Genomic DNA, 16,715 nt, shown 5'->3' on the forward strand with positions numbered 1-16,715 from the left:
CGCTACCTAAGTATGGTTCTCAATCAGAGACAACAACAGACAGCTGTCCCTGATTGAGAACCATACACGGCCAAAAACAAAGAAATACAAAAACATAGAAAAAAGAACATAGAACGCCCACCCTAGTCACAACCTGGCCTAACCAAAATAGAGAATAAAAAGCCTCTATGGCCAGGGCGTGACAGGCGCACAATTGGCCCAGCGTCGTCCAGCTATGGCCGGTGTAGGCCGTCATTGTAAATAAGAATTTGTTCCTATTGGCTACCTAGTTAAATTTTAAAAATGGCTCAACCTACCCCCCTCTCCCCTATCAATGCAACCGCTATGGGTCAAAGGTCAGGCAATTCCCCTCTTGCCACCACGGTGTCACCCGCCGGGCTGCTAATGCCCCTCTGGAACAAGGGCAAACAGAATCCCCCTTAAAACCACCTCTCCCCTTTGACCTCCCATCCATACATTGACCCCCTCATCTCCTTTTTTTTTGTTAACCTTTCCTGCTATTGATCTTCCCAGATTCCACTATCCTGGAGGGTCGGTGTGAAAATTCCCTTTGAGATATGAGTATTCAGAGTCATTACCTGCCGCCGGCTCCCGGCCCGGAGTGTGTGTGTGAAAACTCCCCACAGAGAGGGGACTCTTAAATAGGTCATTAAAGTCACCCGTTAGCCCCCAGTTTAGTCGGGGTGTGTGTGTGTGTGTATGTGTGTGTGTGTGTGTGTGTGTGTGTGTGTGTGTGTGTGTGTGTGTGTGTGTGTCATACTATTTGGGGGTCCTCATTCCTAGAGGACTGCTTGGTTCAGCAGCGTTTCTCCTTGCATTGAGAGAGTTTGGTATGACTCCCACAGGACAACATACACAGATGCATGATATTGGCTCTGACGTCTAAGGGCACAGCAGGTAAGCAAGACTGACACCCATACATCTAATAGATAGAACTTCAGATACTATCTGCTCTATTACTCTAGATCTATGTTGGATATTTAGAGGACACCTACCTCTAGACAGAAAAGATTAGGACCATGAATTTTTTTTTGAAAACTCACTCGTGCTAGTGGGAAGATCTATGAAGTTAATTTCAGATAGTATTTTATATATTTGAAATAGGAATAGACTCAATTAGAAACTGTCATTGTTATACATGATACTGTCTCTTAGGTTGTTGGACTAAGGTTCTTGTCTTTTAGATAGAAGACCATGGAAGAACTCACTCTGCTACTCTGGCTCCTGATAGTTCCTCTTCAATCATTTGTACTTCAGCCCAGTAAGTGCTTATGAACTTTCATCATCCACAGGATCTACACACTGATTTTACATTCCCAAACTTGAAAAAACGAATTCAACAATTTCTCATTTCTAATAGCTTGATTTTCTGATTCTCCTAATTGTCTGATCAGTTTGGAAAACGCATCATATGTGTGCAGCAAAGGAACCTAAGTTTTTTTCGAACGAACCAAGTCTGTTAACATATCCCAGACTTATTCAGGCAACCTAGTCACAGGTTTGAATAGAACCGGAGCCATTTGCCAAATTTTGGTAATTAATTTAAAGTACTGTAAGAAGTGGTTTTATTTTATTATAATTCTATTCTTATATGAAAATAACAACTGCAAACTTCGTAAGATCAATATGGCCCACATTGTCTGTCATTTTGTAGCGATGCCTAATCTTGAGTGTCAATACTAAGATACTGCTGGGTGTGTCTAGGAGTGGAAATGATCCTCATAGAAGACTCTGTCAGAGAAACAGATCCCTGGTCAGACTGGAGACCTGAGAGACTGAGGGAGACCAACACAGCAGACGGAGAGGAGGGTGAAGAACTCACTGCAACCCACCCTGAAGAGAAGAGGGAGGAAGAGGGTAGGAGTGAGGATGGACTAACTCCAGAGACTGTATCTGAGAAGTGGAGAATAGAGGAGGAGAAGGGGGCAGCAGAGCAGGAGGGCCATGAGGAAGAGCGAGGGATGGAGGAAGAGAGAACGCTGGTTGGAGGGCTTGATTACAGAGAGAAGAAGAGATTTGAAAATTGGGAGATAGAAGCTGATGAGGAACATGAAGAGGAGGAGGAGAGAGGAGATAATGGAGAGGGGAGACATGAAGAAGGGATTAGATCAGATGATGAGGAGAGAGGTGGTAAGGAACAGAGAGCATATGGAGGAGAGGAGAAACTAGAGGAAAACCTGAGAGTTGAGGAAGTTAAAGAACCCAGTGTAGATCAAAGCGAGGGAAACTACTTAGTCGTTACACACATGGACCTCCCCTCTCCAACCAGCACTTCCTCCTCTCCTGTAGAAAAAGTAATGGACACTCAACCTGTCAATCAAGCTATCAACGAACCCATGTCCCCTCCCCCTGCAGCTATGCCTGTTCCACTTTATGATGTCACTCCTCCACCTGCCACTCAACATGGCCCTCCACCAGTTACACCCTCTACCCCCTCTCAAGTTCCAGAGTCTGCCACTCATGCTCTCACTCAACCTGCCAGTCATATCCAAGACCCGGCTCCAGAGGCAGAGGAGGCCATCTCATTGGTGTACAGTGAGCTCATTATGGTTCAGAGTGTGACTGACAGCTCCCAGACAAATCTCAGGGAGGGGGAGAGTTTTGTTTCGCAATCGATGGAGGTCAAAGTTGGCCCAATTATCAAGGTTTCAGTCAACGACAATCAGACTGAGAGGAACAGCATTGTTTTTCTCAAAGAGACAGAAAATACAGTCAAGCAGCTAAAGTCTACAGACAAACCAAAACAAGCAAAACCCACAGCCAAGGAACTGCAACCTACAGCCAAACCAAAAGAGATGACAAAACCCACAGCCAAGGAACTGCAACCTACAGCCAAACCAAAAGAGATGACAAAACCCACAGCCAAGGAACTGCAACCTACAGCCAACCCAAAAGAGATGACAAAACCCACAGCCAAGGAACTGCAACCTACAGCCAAACCAAAAGAGATGACAAAACCCACAGCCAAGGAACTGCAACCTACAGCCAAACCAAAAGAGATGACAAAACCAACAGCCAAACCCAAAGTGACGGTACAGACAAACTCTACACCCAAAACACAACAGACAAAACCTACAGCCAAACCAGCAGTGCCAAAACACACAATGAAGCTGACACAGACTACCAAGAGTATCAAGACAAAGACAGGGAAACATCAAAAGAAAGACAAAATAAATGAGAGGAAAGGTAAACCTCTGAAAAAGGACAACAAAACCAAAGAGACAAAACAGGAGAAGAAGGAGGGCACAAATCCTGCATACTTCCCCTACTTCAAAGACAGCTACTGTCCCCCGGAGTGTGCCTGCTATGGACGGTGAGATGTTCTCGGACTAAATCAGGCTTACTATTGCCCATTTGTAATTATTTTTTGTAAATATTTTATCATTATGCTACTTCCATATTGTCACAGTCTTATTTAATCACCCAAACCATGTTGTACAGTAATGTTTGTGACATTCATTACTCCAATGTTTTCTATTGTCCCCTTTCCCAGAGTGGTCCAGTGTTCCGACAAGGGGCTGGAGAAGGTTCCGTACGGCATCCCTTATAACTCCCGCTACGTCCTCCTGATGAACAACCGCATCGACAGCATTCAGCTGGACCTGCTCAATGAGTACCTGTCCATGGAGTTCCTGGTGCTCAGCAACAACCGGCTGACAGACGGCTCCATCGAGGGGGCCTTCGAGGGCATCCCGGCCCTGAGGCGGCTCTACCTGGACCAAAACCTACTGGAGAGTGTGCCCACAGACCTGCCCGCCTCCCTGGAAGAGCTGCGTCTGGATAACAACCAGCTTAATGTGATGTCGGAGGGAGCCTGGGCCAACTGCCCCGGCCTGCTGGTCCTCAGCCTGAGCAACAACAGCCTGGGGAATGTGAATGATACTCTCCCCGCCAGTGTGCTCTCACCTCTGGGCAGCCTGCGCACGCTCAGCCTGGACCACAACCGGCTGGCCTCGGTGCCTCTTGGCTTACCTCTATCTATCAGGGAGTTGTACCTCCGTGGCAACCTTATCCAGCAGTTTCCAGGGGAGGCCTTCATGGGTACCTCGGAGCTGGTGATTCTGGATCTGAGTGCTAACCGGCTAACCAACCATGGCCTTCTCAGGGAGTCCCTCATCAACGCCACCCACCTGGAGAGCCTCAACTTAGAGGGCAACCAGCTCAAGAAGGTACCCCGCCACCTCCCCTCTTCCCTCAAAACCCTGAACCTGGAGGGCAACCTCATCTCCTCCCTGGGCAAAGCCTCCTTCCTCCACCTCCCCCACCTGGAGCACCTGGGCCTGGCCAGGAACAAGATAGCCAGGGTGGCCTCGGGGGCCTTCAGGGCGCTGCCCGTCCTGCACCAGCTGGACCTGTGTCACAATGCCCTGAGCCAGGTGCCCAGGCAGCTGCCCCGGGGGCTACACTCAGTGGCACTCACACACAACAAGATCCACTCAGTGCCCCGCGACGCCTTCTGCTGGGGGGGTTCAGACCCCGGCCTCAGCAACCTGGTGCTGGTGCAGCTGGAGCACAACCTCATAGACCTGGGCCACATGGACGCAAAAGCCTTCCACTGCCTCAGAGGCTTCCAGATGGTACACTTCTACTGAGCTGCAGTCTATAGAATCCTGCAGGACAGTCAAACTGCAAATATAGATTATAGACAATCCAACAACTGAAAACAATTGCAGGGGTTTTTCTGCTCAACCTGAAAGTCTGTTGGGCTCTAAAATGGCGGTAAAATGTTCTGCAATACACAGAGAAACAAACATCATGTCGGGAGCTGATTTTGATTCAACATTACAAGATAACAATGCAAGATGGCCAGTTGAGTGAACTTGGATCTCAATGTGGATAGCTATACTGTACTGTATGTCGTCGCTTGGGTAAAGCTGTGATTGATGGAAGCCGTGATATGTGTTCAGAGAAAATACTTGTTTGAACCGCTCCCATGAAGTCTGTGTTGAAAGACTATGGCCTACTTAAAGGTCAATGATGCCACATACAGTTGAAGTCGGAAGTTCACATACACCTTAGACAAATTCATTTAAACTCAGTTTTTCACAATTCATGACATTTAATCCTAGTAGAAATTCCCTGTCGTTGGTCAGTTAGGATCACCACTGTTTTAAGAATGTGAAATGTCAGAATAACAGTAGAGCGAATTAATTATTTCAGCTTTTCTTTCTTTCATCACATTCCCAGTGGGTCAGAAGTTTACATACACTCGATTGGTATTTTGTAGCATTGCCTTTAAATTGTTTAACTTGGGTTAAACGTTTCGGGTAGCCTTCCACAAGCTTCCCACAATAAGTTGGGTGAATTTTGGGCCATTCCTCCTGACAGAGCTGGTGTAACTGAGTTAGGTTTGTAGGCCTCCTTGCTTCCACATGCCTTTTCAGTTCTGCCCACACATTTTCTATGGGATTGAGGTCAGGGGTTTGTGGCCACTCCAATACCTTGACTTTGTTGTCCTTAAGCCATTTTGCCACAAATTTGGAAGTATGTTTGGGGTCATTGGTTATTTGGAAGACCCATTTGCGACCAAGCTTTAACTTCCTGACCGATGTCTAGAGATGTTGCTTCAGTATATCCACATAATTTTCCTTCTCATGATGCCATCTATTTTGTGAAGTGCACCAGTCCCTCCTGCAGCAAAGCACCCCCACAACATGATGCTGCCACCCCCGTGCTTCACAGTTGCGATGGTGTTCTTCGGCTTGCAAGTCTCCCCCTTTTTCCTCCAAACATAACGATGGTCATTGCGGCCAAACAGGTCTATTTTTGTTTCATCAGACCAAAGGACATTTCTCCAAAAAGTACGATATTTGTCCCCATGTGCAGTTGCAAACCGTAGTCTGGCTTTTTTATGGCAGTTTTGGAGCAGTGGCTTCTTCCTTGCTGAGCGGCCTTTCAGGTTATGTTGATATAGGACTCATTTTACTGTGGAGATAGATACTTTTGTACCTGTTTTCCTCAAGCATCTTCACAAGGTCCTTTGCTGTTGTTCTGGGATTGATTTGCACTTTTTGCACCAAAGTACGTTCATCTCTAGGAGACAGAATGCATATCCTTCCTGAGTGGTATGATGGCTACGTGGTCCCATGGTGTTTATACTTGCGCACTATTGTTTGTACAGATGAACGTGGTACCTTCAGGCGTTTGGAAATTGCTCCCAAGGATGAACCAGACTTGTGGAGGTCTACAATTTTTTTTTCTGAGGTCTTGGCTGATTTATTTTGATTTTCCCATGATGTCAAGTAAAGAGGCACTGAGTTTGAAGGTAGGCCTTGAAATACATCCCTAGGTACACCTCCAGTTGACTCAAATGATGTCAACTAGCCTATCAGAAGCTTCTAAAACCATGACGTAAATTTCTGGAATTTTCCAAGCTGTTTAAAGGCACAGTCAACTTATTGTATATTAACTTCTGACCCACTGGAATTGTGATACAGTGAAATAATCTGTCTGTAAACAATTGTTGTAAAAGTTACTTGTGTCATGCACAAAGTAGATGTCCTAACCAACTTGCCAAAACTATAGTTTGTTAACAAGAAATGTGTGGAATGGTTGAAAATTAGTTTTAATGACTCCAACCTAAGTGTATGTAAACTTCCATCTCCAACTGTATGTGACTGTCAGCTGTATCTTAGCAATCTTATCATTGGAATACTTGTTAGCTAAATGTGTTTCTATTTAATGTTGTCATGTAATGTAAATGAAAGTGCCGTTAGTGGTCTGGATGACTCTCTTTTCTGGAAGAGTGTGAATTGGCGAGTAAATGGCAAAGCCTTATTAACAAAAGCTACTCCATTTCAACTCACGTTGGCCTAATATGGGCAAGAAACAATGGCACAGTCTAGTAAAAATGTCTGCCTACTGCAAAATTATTCTCCAATAGCCCTTTATTAATTTCCAAAACCACCTCCAGATACTTTTCATAAGAGGGCTGGGGTAATATTTGATTGCCTATCGTTATTTAAGCTGAAATGTGTTTATCTGAACACAAGTTTATTTTATGGGTAAGAGCTTGGCCGTGCTGTACACCAAATCCTTGGCTTGGCTGCTGGTTATTATTGGATAGAAACATGATTTTAAACTTTGGCAGCATTTTTTAAGGGCACCACTTGTTTTTTTCATGCCTCATAATGGCCTTTCCAGTCCAAATGTTTCCATTCTAAAGCGTTCTCTCCGCTTCCTGTAAACAAGTTAATAAGATAATTTTTTATATAATATATGTATACAGCCATGTCTGGTGATTAACTGCACCAAAATTATCAAACTTCCTGGAAGAATAACATTCAAATCAGAGTTTCTTGATTAGATAATATTTTACCCTGTAGCAATGATGGATAACTGCTGTACATTGCAAATGTATCCATGATTGGATGTTGATACAGTGCATTCGGGAAAGTATTCAGACCCCTTGACTTTTTCCACATTTTCTTACATTAAAGCCTTATTCTAACATTGATTCAATTAATTATTATTCTCAACAATCTTCACACAAAAACCCCATAATAACAGAGTGAAAACAGGTTTTTAGAAATCTTTGCAAATGTATTACAAATTTGAAAAATAATTCAGACCCTTTGCTATGAGACTCAAAATTGAGCTCCTGTTACATTGATCATCCTTAAGATGTTTCTACAACTTGGAGTCCACCTGTGGTAAATTCAATTGATTGGACATCATTTGGAAATTCACACACCTGTCTATAGAAGGTCCACAGTTGACAGTGCATGTCAGAGCAAAAACCAAGCCATGACCTCTGAGGGTTGTGTCGAGGCACAGATCTGGGGAATGTGTTTGTATATGTTTGGCCACTAGATGGCAGTAATATATAGAGGGAAAGAGAATGAAGTAACAGAGAAAACCCTAACTGTATGCAATGAACACAAGTATGATGAACAGAACATTCAGAGGCAGATTTGGCCCTGCTTCAGTAGCCAAAAATAAAATTTCTGCAATTAAAATTCAAGGAAGTTTGTTTTTGTCTGATAAAAAGTAACTTAAGCTCACACCTGCTCTGTAATGCATGGTCTCTCTCATACTGAGTCAGCTACCATTTGACATTTTAGTCATCTCTCTTATCCAGAGAGACTTACAGTATTAAGTCCATACATTTTCATAGTGGTCCCCCTCGGGAATCAAACCCACAACCGTTGCGTTGCAAGTGCCATGCTCTACAAACCGAGCTACACGGGACGTTAAAGAGTTTCACAGAGTAGTGACAGCTTGTGATCCTCCTTGTCAATACAGTGAGAGTATTTACTATTTACACCAGGAGAAATAATGGAGGGTAAAAGAAGGGCTGAACAGCAGAGAGAAAGATGATACACAGAATCTAATCTAGAGAGGGGAGTGAGGTGATTGGTGCTCTCTCTCTCTCTTTCTCTTAATTTCTCTCTCTCCCTCTCTCTCTTTCTCTTTTTCATAACATTGCTCAGCTACGTGGCAGTGCACCCATAAGACCTGTGAAAGAGGAGGAGGAGGAGGGGGATGAGCGAGGGAAGGAGAGTGAAAGGCAGACGGAGCGCAGGATAGTTCCAGACTTCATTTTCTCCTACCGTGCACGTAGGAGAGCCGCTTTTGGCAGGCCTGGGGTTCACCAGCACCTCCCTACGGTCCAGCAGGACCTCCGCTCTCACAGCACTGTCTACCTGATGCTACTGCCCCCTTCCCTCTTCCCTCTTTTTGTCTCTCTCTCTCTTGGTCTCTCTTTTTCTCCCTTTCTCTTCCTCTCTCTCTCTATCTCTCCCTATTTTTCTCCTCCCATTTCCCTCTCCCTTCTTTCCCCAATCCATCTCTGTCTTTCCCTCTCTCTCCCTCCCTCTTAGATCATAGATCTTAGATGACACGTGTCAGGCTTGCAGGTGTGTTTGTGTGTGTGTGAATTGTGCGTGTGCATGCGTGTGTATGTGTGTGAGCACGTATTTACACATGTATGTTTTTATCTATCTCTGTTATTAACAGCATAGCACACCTGAGGCATGTGAGTTGGTCTCAAGCTAGAGTTTGACCCATAATGTTAGCAGCCTCTAGCTTCCCTCATGACTTGTTGTGACATGAGCACAGCGGTAAAAGGCTGTTTTCTGAAGGGCTGCTTATTTGTGTACCTCTCAGTGGTTCTCTGTTGGACTCTGACAGCCGTATCACTGATAGCCGTATCACCACGTGAGATTAGTAGTGAAAGGTGCAGGCTGGCATCTCAAAATAACTATCTCTCTGTCTGTCTGCCTGCCCTATCTTTCTGTCTGGCTGGCTGCCCTCTCTCTCTCTCTCTCTCTCTCTCTCTCTCTCTCTCTCTCTCTCTCTCTCTCTCTCTCTCTCTCTCTCTTCTCTCTCTCTCTCTCTCTCTCTCTCTCCCTCTCTCTGTCTGTCTGCCCTCGCTGTCTGTCTGTCTGTCTGGCTGGCTGCCCTATCTGTCTGTCTGTCTTTCTGTATTTCCTACTGTTGGTCAAATCTCTTCTGATCTATCCATCTGGTCGGTCATCCGTTTGTGTGTCAGTCTATTTCTGACTGTCTGTCTCTCCATCTGTCCGCCTGTCTGTATGTTCTACCATATGTCTGTATGTCTGTATGTTCTCCTTCTGTCTGGGTCTTTTTGTCGGTCAGTCCGACTGTCCTTCCATCCATATAGGCTATTTGTCTCTTCTTCCATATATCTATCTGTCTGTCTGTTCGATCATACACTTTTGCCTCACTTTTGCCTGTCTGTCAGACATTTTCTTTCTGTTAGACACAACAAAGAGAGCTGTGGTGGGTCTTTGTGTTTGTTGTCCCGGCCTAAACCGTAACACCATCAATCTCTGACTGCACCTGAGCTGGAAGGAGCTAAAGAGGCTTTGGAGGATGTTTGTGACGTTATATTCTTTAGTGTCTTTGGTGGTTTTGATTTAATCTTGGATTGAATATTTATTTGGTTGATTAAGATACATTTCCTTGGTTAAGAGAGGTTCAAAGATGTTTGAAAAATATATACAGGTATAATTAATCTCTGTTTTACCCACCCTTTCCTGCACTAAGGCTCAGTATGGATGAACGTTGACAGAATGGTAACGTTGCAATAAGACATTTAGGGAAAGAAAAGGGAATACAAATCCATGACAAAGATCAATGCAGCTGGAGTGAGAACTGAAACATATGACGTTTGATTGTATAAATCACTCAATACGGCTGATTCTAGACCATGTGATTCATCATTACAGTGCAGTACAACAAGGCCAAGAATATTTCACAAACCACTGGACATGATGTAGTAGTGTGACGAATCAGGCAATGCTCTGTTTTCTGAAACTCTATCAGTAAATTCATAGCCTAGCGTAGATGTATTTGGTGCAGACTGCAACTCTATTGACATGCAACAACATAGTTATTCAGCCACTCTAGCAGTAAAACGTACATTCAACCTCTATTCCACGTTGGGTCAATGTAATCTCATTGAAATTAAGTGGAAACAACATTGATTCAACCAGTGTGTGCCCAGTGTGTTGCTAGTAAATATATAGACCATCTATGGGGGCTGTTGAAATAAAGTTTAACATATATAGAAGAAAGTGACTAGGATGTCAGTACAGAGACTCATTGACCACAAATAGGCTGAACAGGAATCCAGCTGAACAAAGAGAAAATTGGATGAGGGAAGAGAGAGAGGGAGGGGGGAGGGGGGGGGGGCGAAAGAGAGAACGAACAAAACAGAATATGAAACCGCACCTTTGGAGATAAGTCAGACAGACAGACAGGGAGGGAGGGAGGGAGGGAGGGAGGTAGGCCATACTTCCTACGTCAATGTGATGCTTGGAGGCTCGATGTGTTAGGAGGAATGAGTATTCATCCTTATAAGGCTTTGAATAAGGTATTATATTTATGAAATATCTCTTTAATGACCAATGAACAACATCTTGAAATGACAACATTAACACGTGTTATGTTATGTTATGTGTTCACTGAACACTGATACACAATGGCTTAAAGCAGATGTGTTTCAAACGTGGAGGGCCGAGTGTCCGCAGGTTTTTGTTTTTTCCTTTCAAATGAAGACCCAGACAACCAGGCGAGGGGAGTTCTTTACTAATTAGTGACATTAATTAATGAGTTTGGAATGAGTGAGTTTGACACATGGCTTAAAGTATTAAGAATTAAAAGGGATGTTAGTTTGAAGCTCACGTTGATGGTTTTGATTGACACTGGGTGTGTTTAATGTCCCGCCTCTCTCATAGACAGTAATTGGATAAATGGAAGTGGTGGTCAAAGCGGTATTCCTCCCCCCTAAACACACACACACACACACACACACACACACACACACACACACACACACACACACACACACACACACACACACACACACACACACACACACACAAAAACACACACACACACATAAAAACACACAGACAGACAGACAGACAGACACATTTTGGTATACAGTACCAGTCAAAAGTTTGGACACATCTACTCATTCAAGGGTTTTTCTTTATTTGTACAATTTAGATAATGTAGTAACCAAAAAAGTGTAAAACAAATCAAAATATATTTGAGATTTGAGATTCTTCAAAGTAGCCACCCTTTGCCTTGATGAAAGCTTTGCACACTCTTGGCATTCTCTCAACCAGCTTTATGAGGTAGTCACCTGGAATGCCTTTCCAACAGTCTTGAAGGAGTTCCCACATATGGTGAGCACTTGTTGGCTGCTTTTCCATCACTCTGCAGCCCAACTCATCCCAAACCACCTCAATTGGGTTGAGGTCGGGTGATTGTGGAGGCCAGGTCATCTGATGCAACACTCCATCACTATCATTCTTGGTCAAATAGCCCTTACACAGGCTGGAGGTGTGTTGGGTCATTGTCCAGTTGAAAAACAAATGATCGTCCCACTAAGCCCAAACCAGATGGGATGGCGTATCGCTGCAGAATGCTGTGGTAGCCATGCTGGTTAAGTAAGCCTTGAATTCACCAGCAAAGCACCCCCACACCATCACACCTCCTCCTTCATGCTTCACGGTGGGAACCACACATGCAGAGATCATCCATTCACCTATTCTGCATCTCACAGACACGACAGTTGGGACCAAAAATCGCAAATTTGGACTCATCAGACCAAAGGACAGATTTCCACTGGTCTAATGTCCATTGCTTGTGTTTCTTGGCCCAAGCAAGTCTCTTCTTATTATTGCTGTCCTTCAGTAGTGGTTTCTTTGCAGCAGTTTGACCATGAAAGCCTGATTCACGCACGTCTCCTCTGAACAGTTGATGTTGAGATGTGTCTGTTACTTGAACTCTGTGAAGCATTAATTTGGGCTGCAATCTGAGGTGCAGTTAATTGCCGATTTCTGAGGCTGGTAACTCTAATGAACTTATCCTCTGCGGCAAGGGAAACTCTGGGTCTTCCTTCCTGTGGTGGTCCTCATGAGAGTCCGTTACATCATAGCGCTTGATGGTTTTTGCAACTGTTCTTGAAGAAACTTCTGGAAGTTGGAAATTCCAGAAGTTTCTGACTTACCTTCATGTCTTAAAGTAATGATGGACTGTCATTTGTCTTTTCTTATTTGAGCTGTTCTTGCCATAATATGGTATTTTACCAAATAGGGCTACCTTCTGTATACCAACCCTGCCTTGTCACAACACAACTGATTGGCTCAAACGCATTAAGAAGGAAAGAAATTCCACAAATTAATGTTTAATAAGGAACACCTGTTAATTGAAATGCATCCAGGTGTCTACTTCATGAAGCTGGCTGAGAGAATGCCAAGAGTGTGCAAAGCTGTCATCAAGGGAAAGGGTGGGTACCTTGAAGAATCTCAAATATAAAATATATTTTGATTTGTTTAACACTTTTTTTGGTTTCTACATGATTCCATATATGTTATTTCATTTTTTTGATGTCTTCACTTATTCTACAATGTAGAAAATAGTAAACCTTGTAACGAAAAACCCTTGATGAGTAGGTGTGTCCAAACTTTTAACTGGTACTGTTTATCTGCAGTAACAGACACTGCTATTGCATGAGCGAGAGGGAGATGGCGCTTGAGTCAGCAGAGAGAAAGTAAAGAAGGAGGGGAGAGAGAGAGAGAGAGAGAGAGAGAGAGAGAGAGAGAGAGAGAGAGGAGGGGATAAAGTGTGTGAGAGAGAGGAGGGGAGAGAGAGAGACCATGGGAGCCAGACGGACCTCTACACACACACACACTTTTTGTTCCTGGCCATAAAAACCCATAAGGCTGTGTGCTGCACTGACAACTCACACACATGCGTGTACACAAACTCACACCACACACACACAAACACACACACACATTTTTCTGCAGGGGCTCCACAAGGGGGCCAGCGTGTTTTCTTTTTTGGAGAGGCAGGGGATCTCTCTACCTCCCAGTAACAGAGTAGCCTAGCAGTGCAGACAGGAGTAGCAGCTCACATTACCCCATGTACAGTAGATAAACATCAATACACACCTTGAGATACACACACAAACTATTTCATGGAGAAGGTGGAGGTGGTAGGCCTGTCTCAGATCTAGTCGTATGTTATAGAGAGAGGGAAATGAATGAACTGCACCAGTTTGTGGAGCAGCACTGCAAACTAGAGGAGTTACAGAGAGATAGAGAGATAGAGAGAGAGAGAGAGAGAGAGAGAGAGGGGGGGGGGGGGACAGAGAGAGAGAGGGGGACAGAGAGCGAGAGAGAGAGAGGGGGACAGAGAGAGAGAGTGAGAGAAATAAAGAAAAAAGACTGAAAGAGAGATATAGAAGGGTGTGTTTTCCTTTATTACTCCAACCAGTCTCTCTGTCTATGGTCTCTGTCTATGGTCTCTGTCTATGGTCTCTGTCTATGGTCTCTGTCTATGGTCTCTGTCTGTGGTCTTTATCCTATTGTCTCTGTCTATGGTCTCTGTCTATGGTCTCTGTTTATGGTCTTTATCCTATGGTCTCTGTCTATGGTCTCTGTCTATGGTCTCTGTCTATGGTCTCTGTCTATGGTCTCTGTCTGTGGTCTTTATCCTATGGTCTCTGTCTATGGTCTTTATCCTATGGTCTCTGTCTATGGTCTCTGTCTATGGTCTCTGTCTATGGTCTTTATCCTATGGTCTCTGTCTATGGTCTCTGTCTATGGTCTCTGTCTATGGTCTCTGTCTATGGTCTCTGTCTATGGTCTCTGTCTATGGTCTCTGTCTGTGGTCTTTATCCTATGGTCTCTGTCTATGGTCTCTGTCTATGGTCTCTGTCTATGGTCTCTGTCTATGGTCTCTGTCTATGGTCTCTGTCTGTGGTCTTTATCCTATGGTCTCTGTCTATGGTCTTTATCCTATGGTCTCTGTCTATGGTCTCTGTCTATGGTCTCTGTCTATGGTCTTTATCCTATGGTCTCTGTCTATGGTCTCTGTCTATGGTCTCTGTCTATGGTCTCTGTCTATGGTCTCTGTCTATGGTCTCTGTCTATGGTCTCTGTCTATGGTCTCTGTCTGTGGTCTTTATCCTATGGTCTCTGTCTATGATCTCTGTCTATGGTCTCTGTCTATGGTCTCTGTCTATGGTCTCTGTCTATGGTCTATGGTCTCTGTCTATGGTCTCTGTCTGTGGTCTTTATCCTATGGTCTCTGTCTATGGTCTTTATCCTATGGTCTCTGTCTATGGTCTCTGTCTATGGTCTCTGTCTATGGTCTCTGTCTATGGTCTCTGTCTATGGTCTCTGTCTATGGTCTCTGTCTGTGGTCTTTATCCTATGGTCTCTGTCTATGGTCTCTGTCTATGGTCTCTGTCTATGGTCTTTATCCTATGGTCTCTGTCTATGGTCTCTGTCTATGGTCTCTGTCTATGGTCTCTGTCTATGGTCTCTGTCTACGGTCTCTGTCTATGGTCTCTGTCTATGGTCTCTGTCTACGGTCTCTGTCTATGGTCTCTGTCTATGGTCTCTGTCTATGGTCTTTATCCTATGGTCTCTGTCTATGGTCTCTGTCTATGGTCTCTGTCTATGGTCTCTGTCTACGGTCTCTGTCTATGGTCTCTGTCTATGGTCTCTGTCTATGGTCTTTATCCTATGGTCTCTGTCTATGGTCTCTGTCTATGGTCTCTGTATACGGTCTCTGTCTATGGTCTCTGTCTATGGTCTCTGTCTATGGTCTCTGTCTATGGTCTCTGTCTGTGGTCTTTATCCTATGGTCTCTGTCTATGGTCTCTATCTATGGTCTCTGTCTACGGTCTCTGTCTATGGTCTCTGTCTATGGTCTCTGTCTATGGTCTTTATCCTATGGTCTCTGTCTATGGTCTCTGTCTATGGTCTCTGTCTATGGTCTCTGTCTACGGTCTCTGTCTATGGTCTCTGTCTATGGTTTCTGTCTATGGTCTTTATCCTATGGTCTCTGTCTATGGTCTCTGTCTATGGTCTCTGTCTATGGTCTCTGTCTACGGTCTCTGTCTATGGTCTCTGTCTATGGTCTCTGTCTATGGTCTTTATCCTATGGTCTCTGTCTATGGTCTCTGTCTATGGTCTCTGTCTATGGTCTCTGTCTACGGTCTCTGTCTATGGTCTCTGTCTATGGTCTCTGTCTATGGTCTCTGTCTATGGTCTCTGTCTATGGTCTCTGTCTGTGGTCTTTATCCTATGGTCTCTGTCTATGGTCTCTGTCTATGGTCTCTGTCTATGGTCTCTGTCTATGGTCTCTGTCTATGGTCTATGGTCTCTGTCTATGGTCTCTGTCTGTGGTCTTTATCCTATGGTCTCTGTCTATGGTCTTTATCCTATGGTCTCTGTCTGTGGTCTTTATCCTATGGTCTCTGTCTATGGTCTTTATCCTATGGTCTCTGTCTATGGTCTCTGTCTATGGTCTCTGTCTATGGTCTCTGTCTATGGTCTCTGTCTGTGGTCTTTATCCTATGGTCTCTGTCTATGGTCTCTGTCTATGGTCTCTGTCTATGGTCTCTGTCTATGGTCTCTGTCTATGGTCTCTGTCTGTGGTCTTTATCCTATGGTCTCTGTCTATGGTCTCTGTCTATGGTCTCTGTCTATGGTCTCTGTCTATGGTCTCTGTCTGTGGTCTTTATCCTATGGTCTCTGTCTATGGTCTCTGTCTATGGTCTCTGTCTATGGTCTTTATCCTATGGTCTCTGTCTATGGTCTCTGTCTATGGTCTCTGTCTATGGTCTCTGTCTATGGTCTCTGTCTACGGTCTCTGTCTATGGTCTCTGTCTATGGTCTCTGTCTATGGTCTTTATCCTATGGTCTCTGTCTATGGTCTCTGTCTCTGGTCTCTGTCTATGGTCTCTGTCTACGGTCTCTGTCTATGGTCTCTGTCTATGGTCTCTGTCTATGGTCTTTATCCTATGGTCTCTGTCTATGGTCTCTGTCTATGGTCTCTGTCTACGGTCTCTGTCTACGGTCTCTGTCTATGGTCTCTGTCTATGGTCTCTGTCTATGGTCTCTGTCTATGGTCTCTGTCTGTGGTCTTTATCCTATGGTCTCTGTCTATGGTCTCTGTCTATGGTCTCTGTCTATGGTCTCTGTCTATGGTCTTTATCCTATGGTCTGTGTCTATGGTCTTTATCCTATTGTCTGTGTCTATGGTCTTTATCCTATGGTCTCTATGGTCTCTCTCTATGGTCTTTATCATATGGTCTCTATCTATGGTCTTTATCCTATGGTCTCTGTCTATGGTCTTTATCCAATGGTCTCTGTCTATGGTCTCTCTCTACGGTCTTGATCCTATGGTCTCTGTCTATGGTCTTGATCCTATGGTCTCTG

The 16,715-nt window shown here is 44.3% G+C and overlaps 1 protein-coding gene across 1 annotated transcript; it reads left to right on the forward strand.

Moving 5' to 3' along the window:
• The first annotated feature begins 745 nt into the window (after positions 1-745).
• On the forward strand, positions 746-5,104 carry LOC110499888 (extracellular matrix protein 2-like). Its single transcript, XM_036957150.1, has 4 exons — positions 746-897; positions 1,185-1,261; positions 1,705-3,313; positions 3,494-5,104. The coding sequence occupies exons 2-4, from the start codon at positions 1,195-1,197 to the stop codon at positions 4,590-4,592; spliced, it is 2,775 nt and encodes a 924-aa protein (XP_036813045.1). The 5' UTR covers positions 746-897; positions 1,185-1,194; the 3' UTR covers positions 4,593-5,104.
• The last annotated feature ends 11,611 nt before the right edge of the window (positions 5,105-16,715 follow it).

Source organism: Oncorhynchus mykiss, chromosome 21 (genome assembly GCF_013265735.2).
Source record: "Oncorhynchus mykiss isolate Arlee chromosome 21, USDA_OmykA_1.1, whole genome shotgun sequence".
NCBI classification, from domain to species: Eukaryota; Metazoa; Chordata; class Actinopteri; order Salmoniformes; family Salmonidae; genus Oncorhynchus; species Oncorhynchus mykiss.

Excerpts from the sequence above, each read along its gene's own strand:
- LOC110499888 (XM_036957150.1), top strand. The coding sequence starts at position 1,195 with ATGGAAGAACTCACTCTGCTACTCTGGCTCCTGATAGTTCCTCTTCAA. Across the intron at positions 1,262-1,704 it reads ATCATTTGTACTTCAGCCCA|GAGTGGAAATGATCCTCATA; the intron begins GTAAGTGCTTAT and ends GGGTGTGTCTAG. Across the intron at positions 3,314-3,493 it reads GAGTGTGCCTGCTATGGACG|AGTGGTCCAGTGTTCCGACA; the intron begins GTGAGATGTTCT and ends CCCCTTTCCCAG.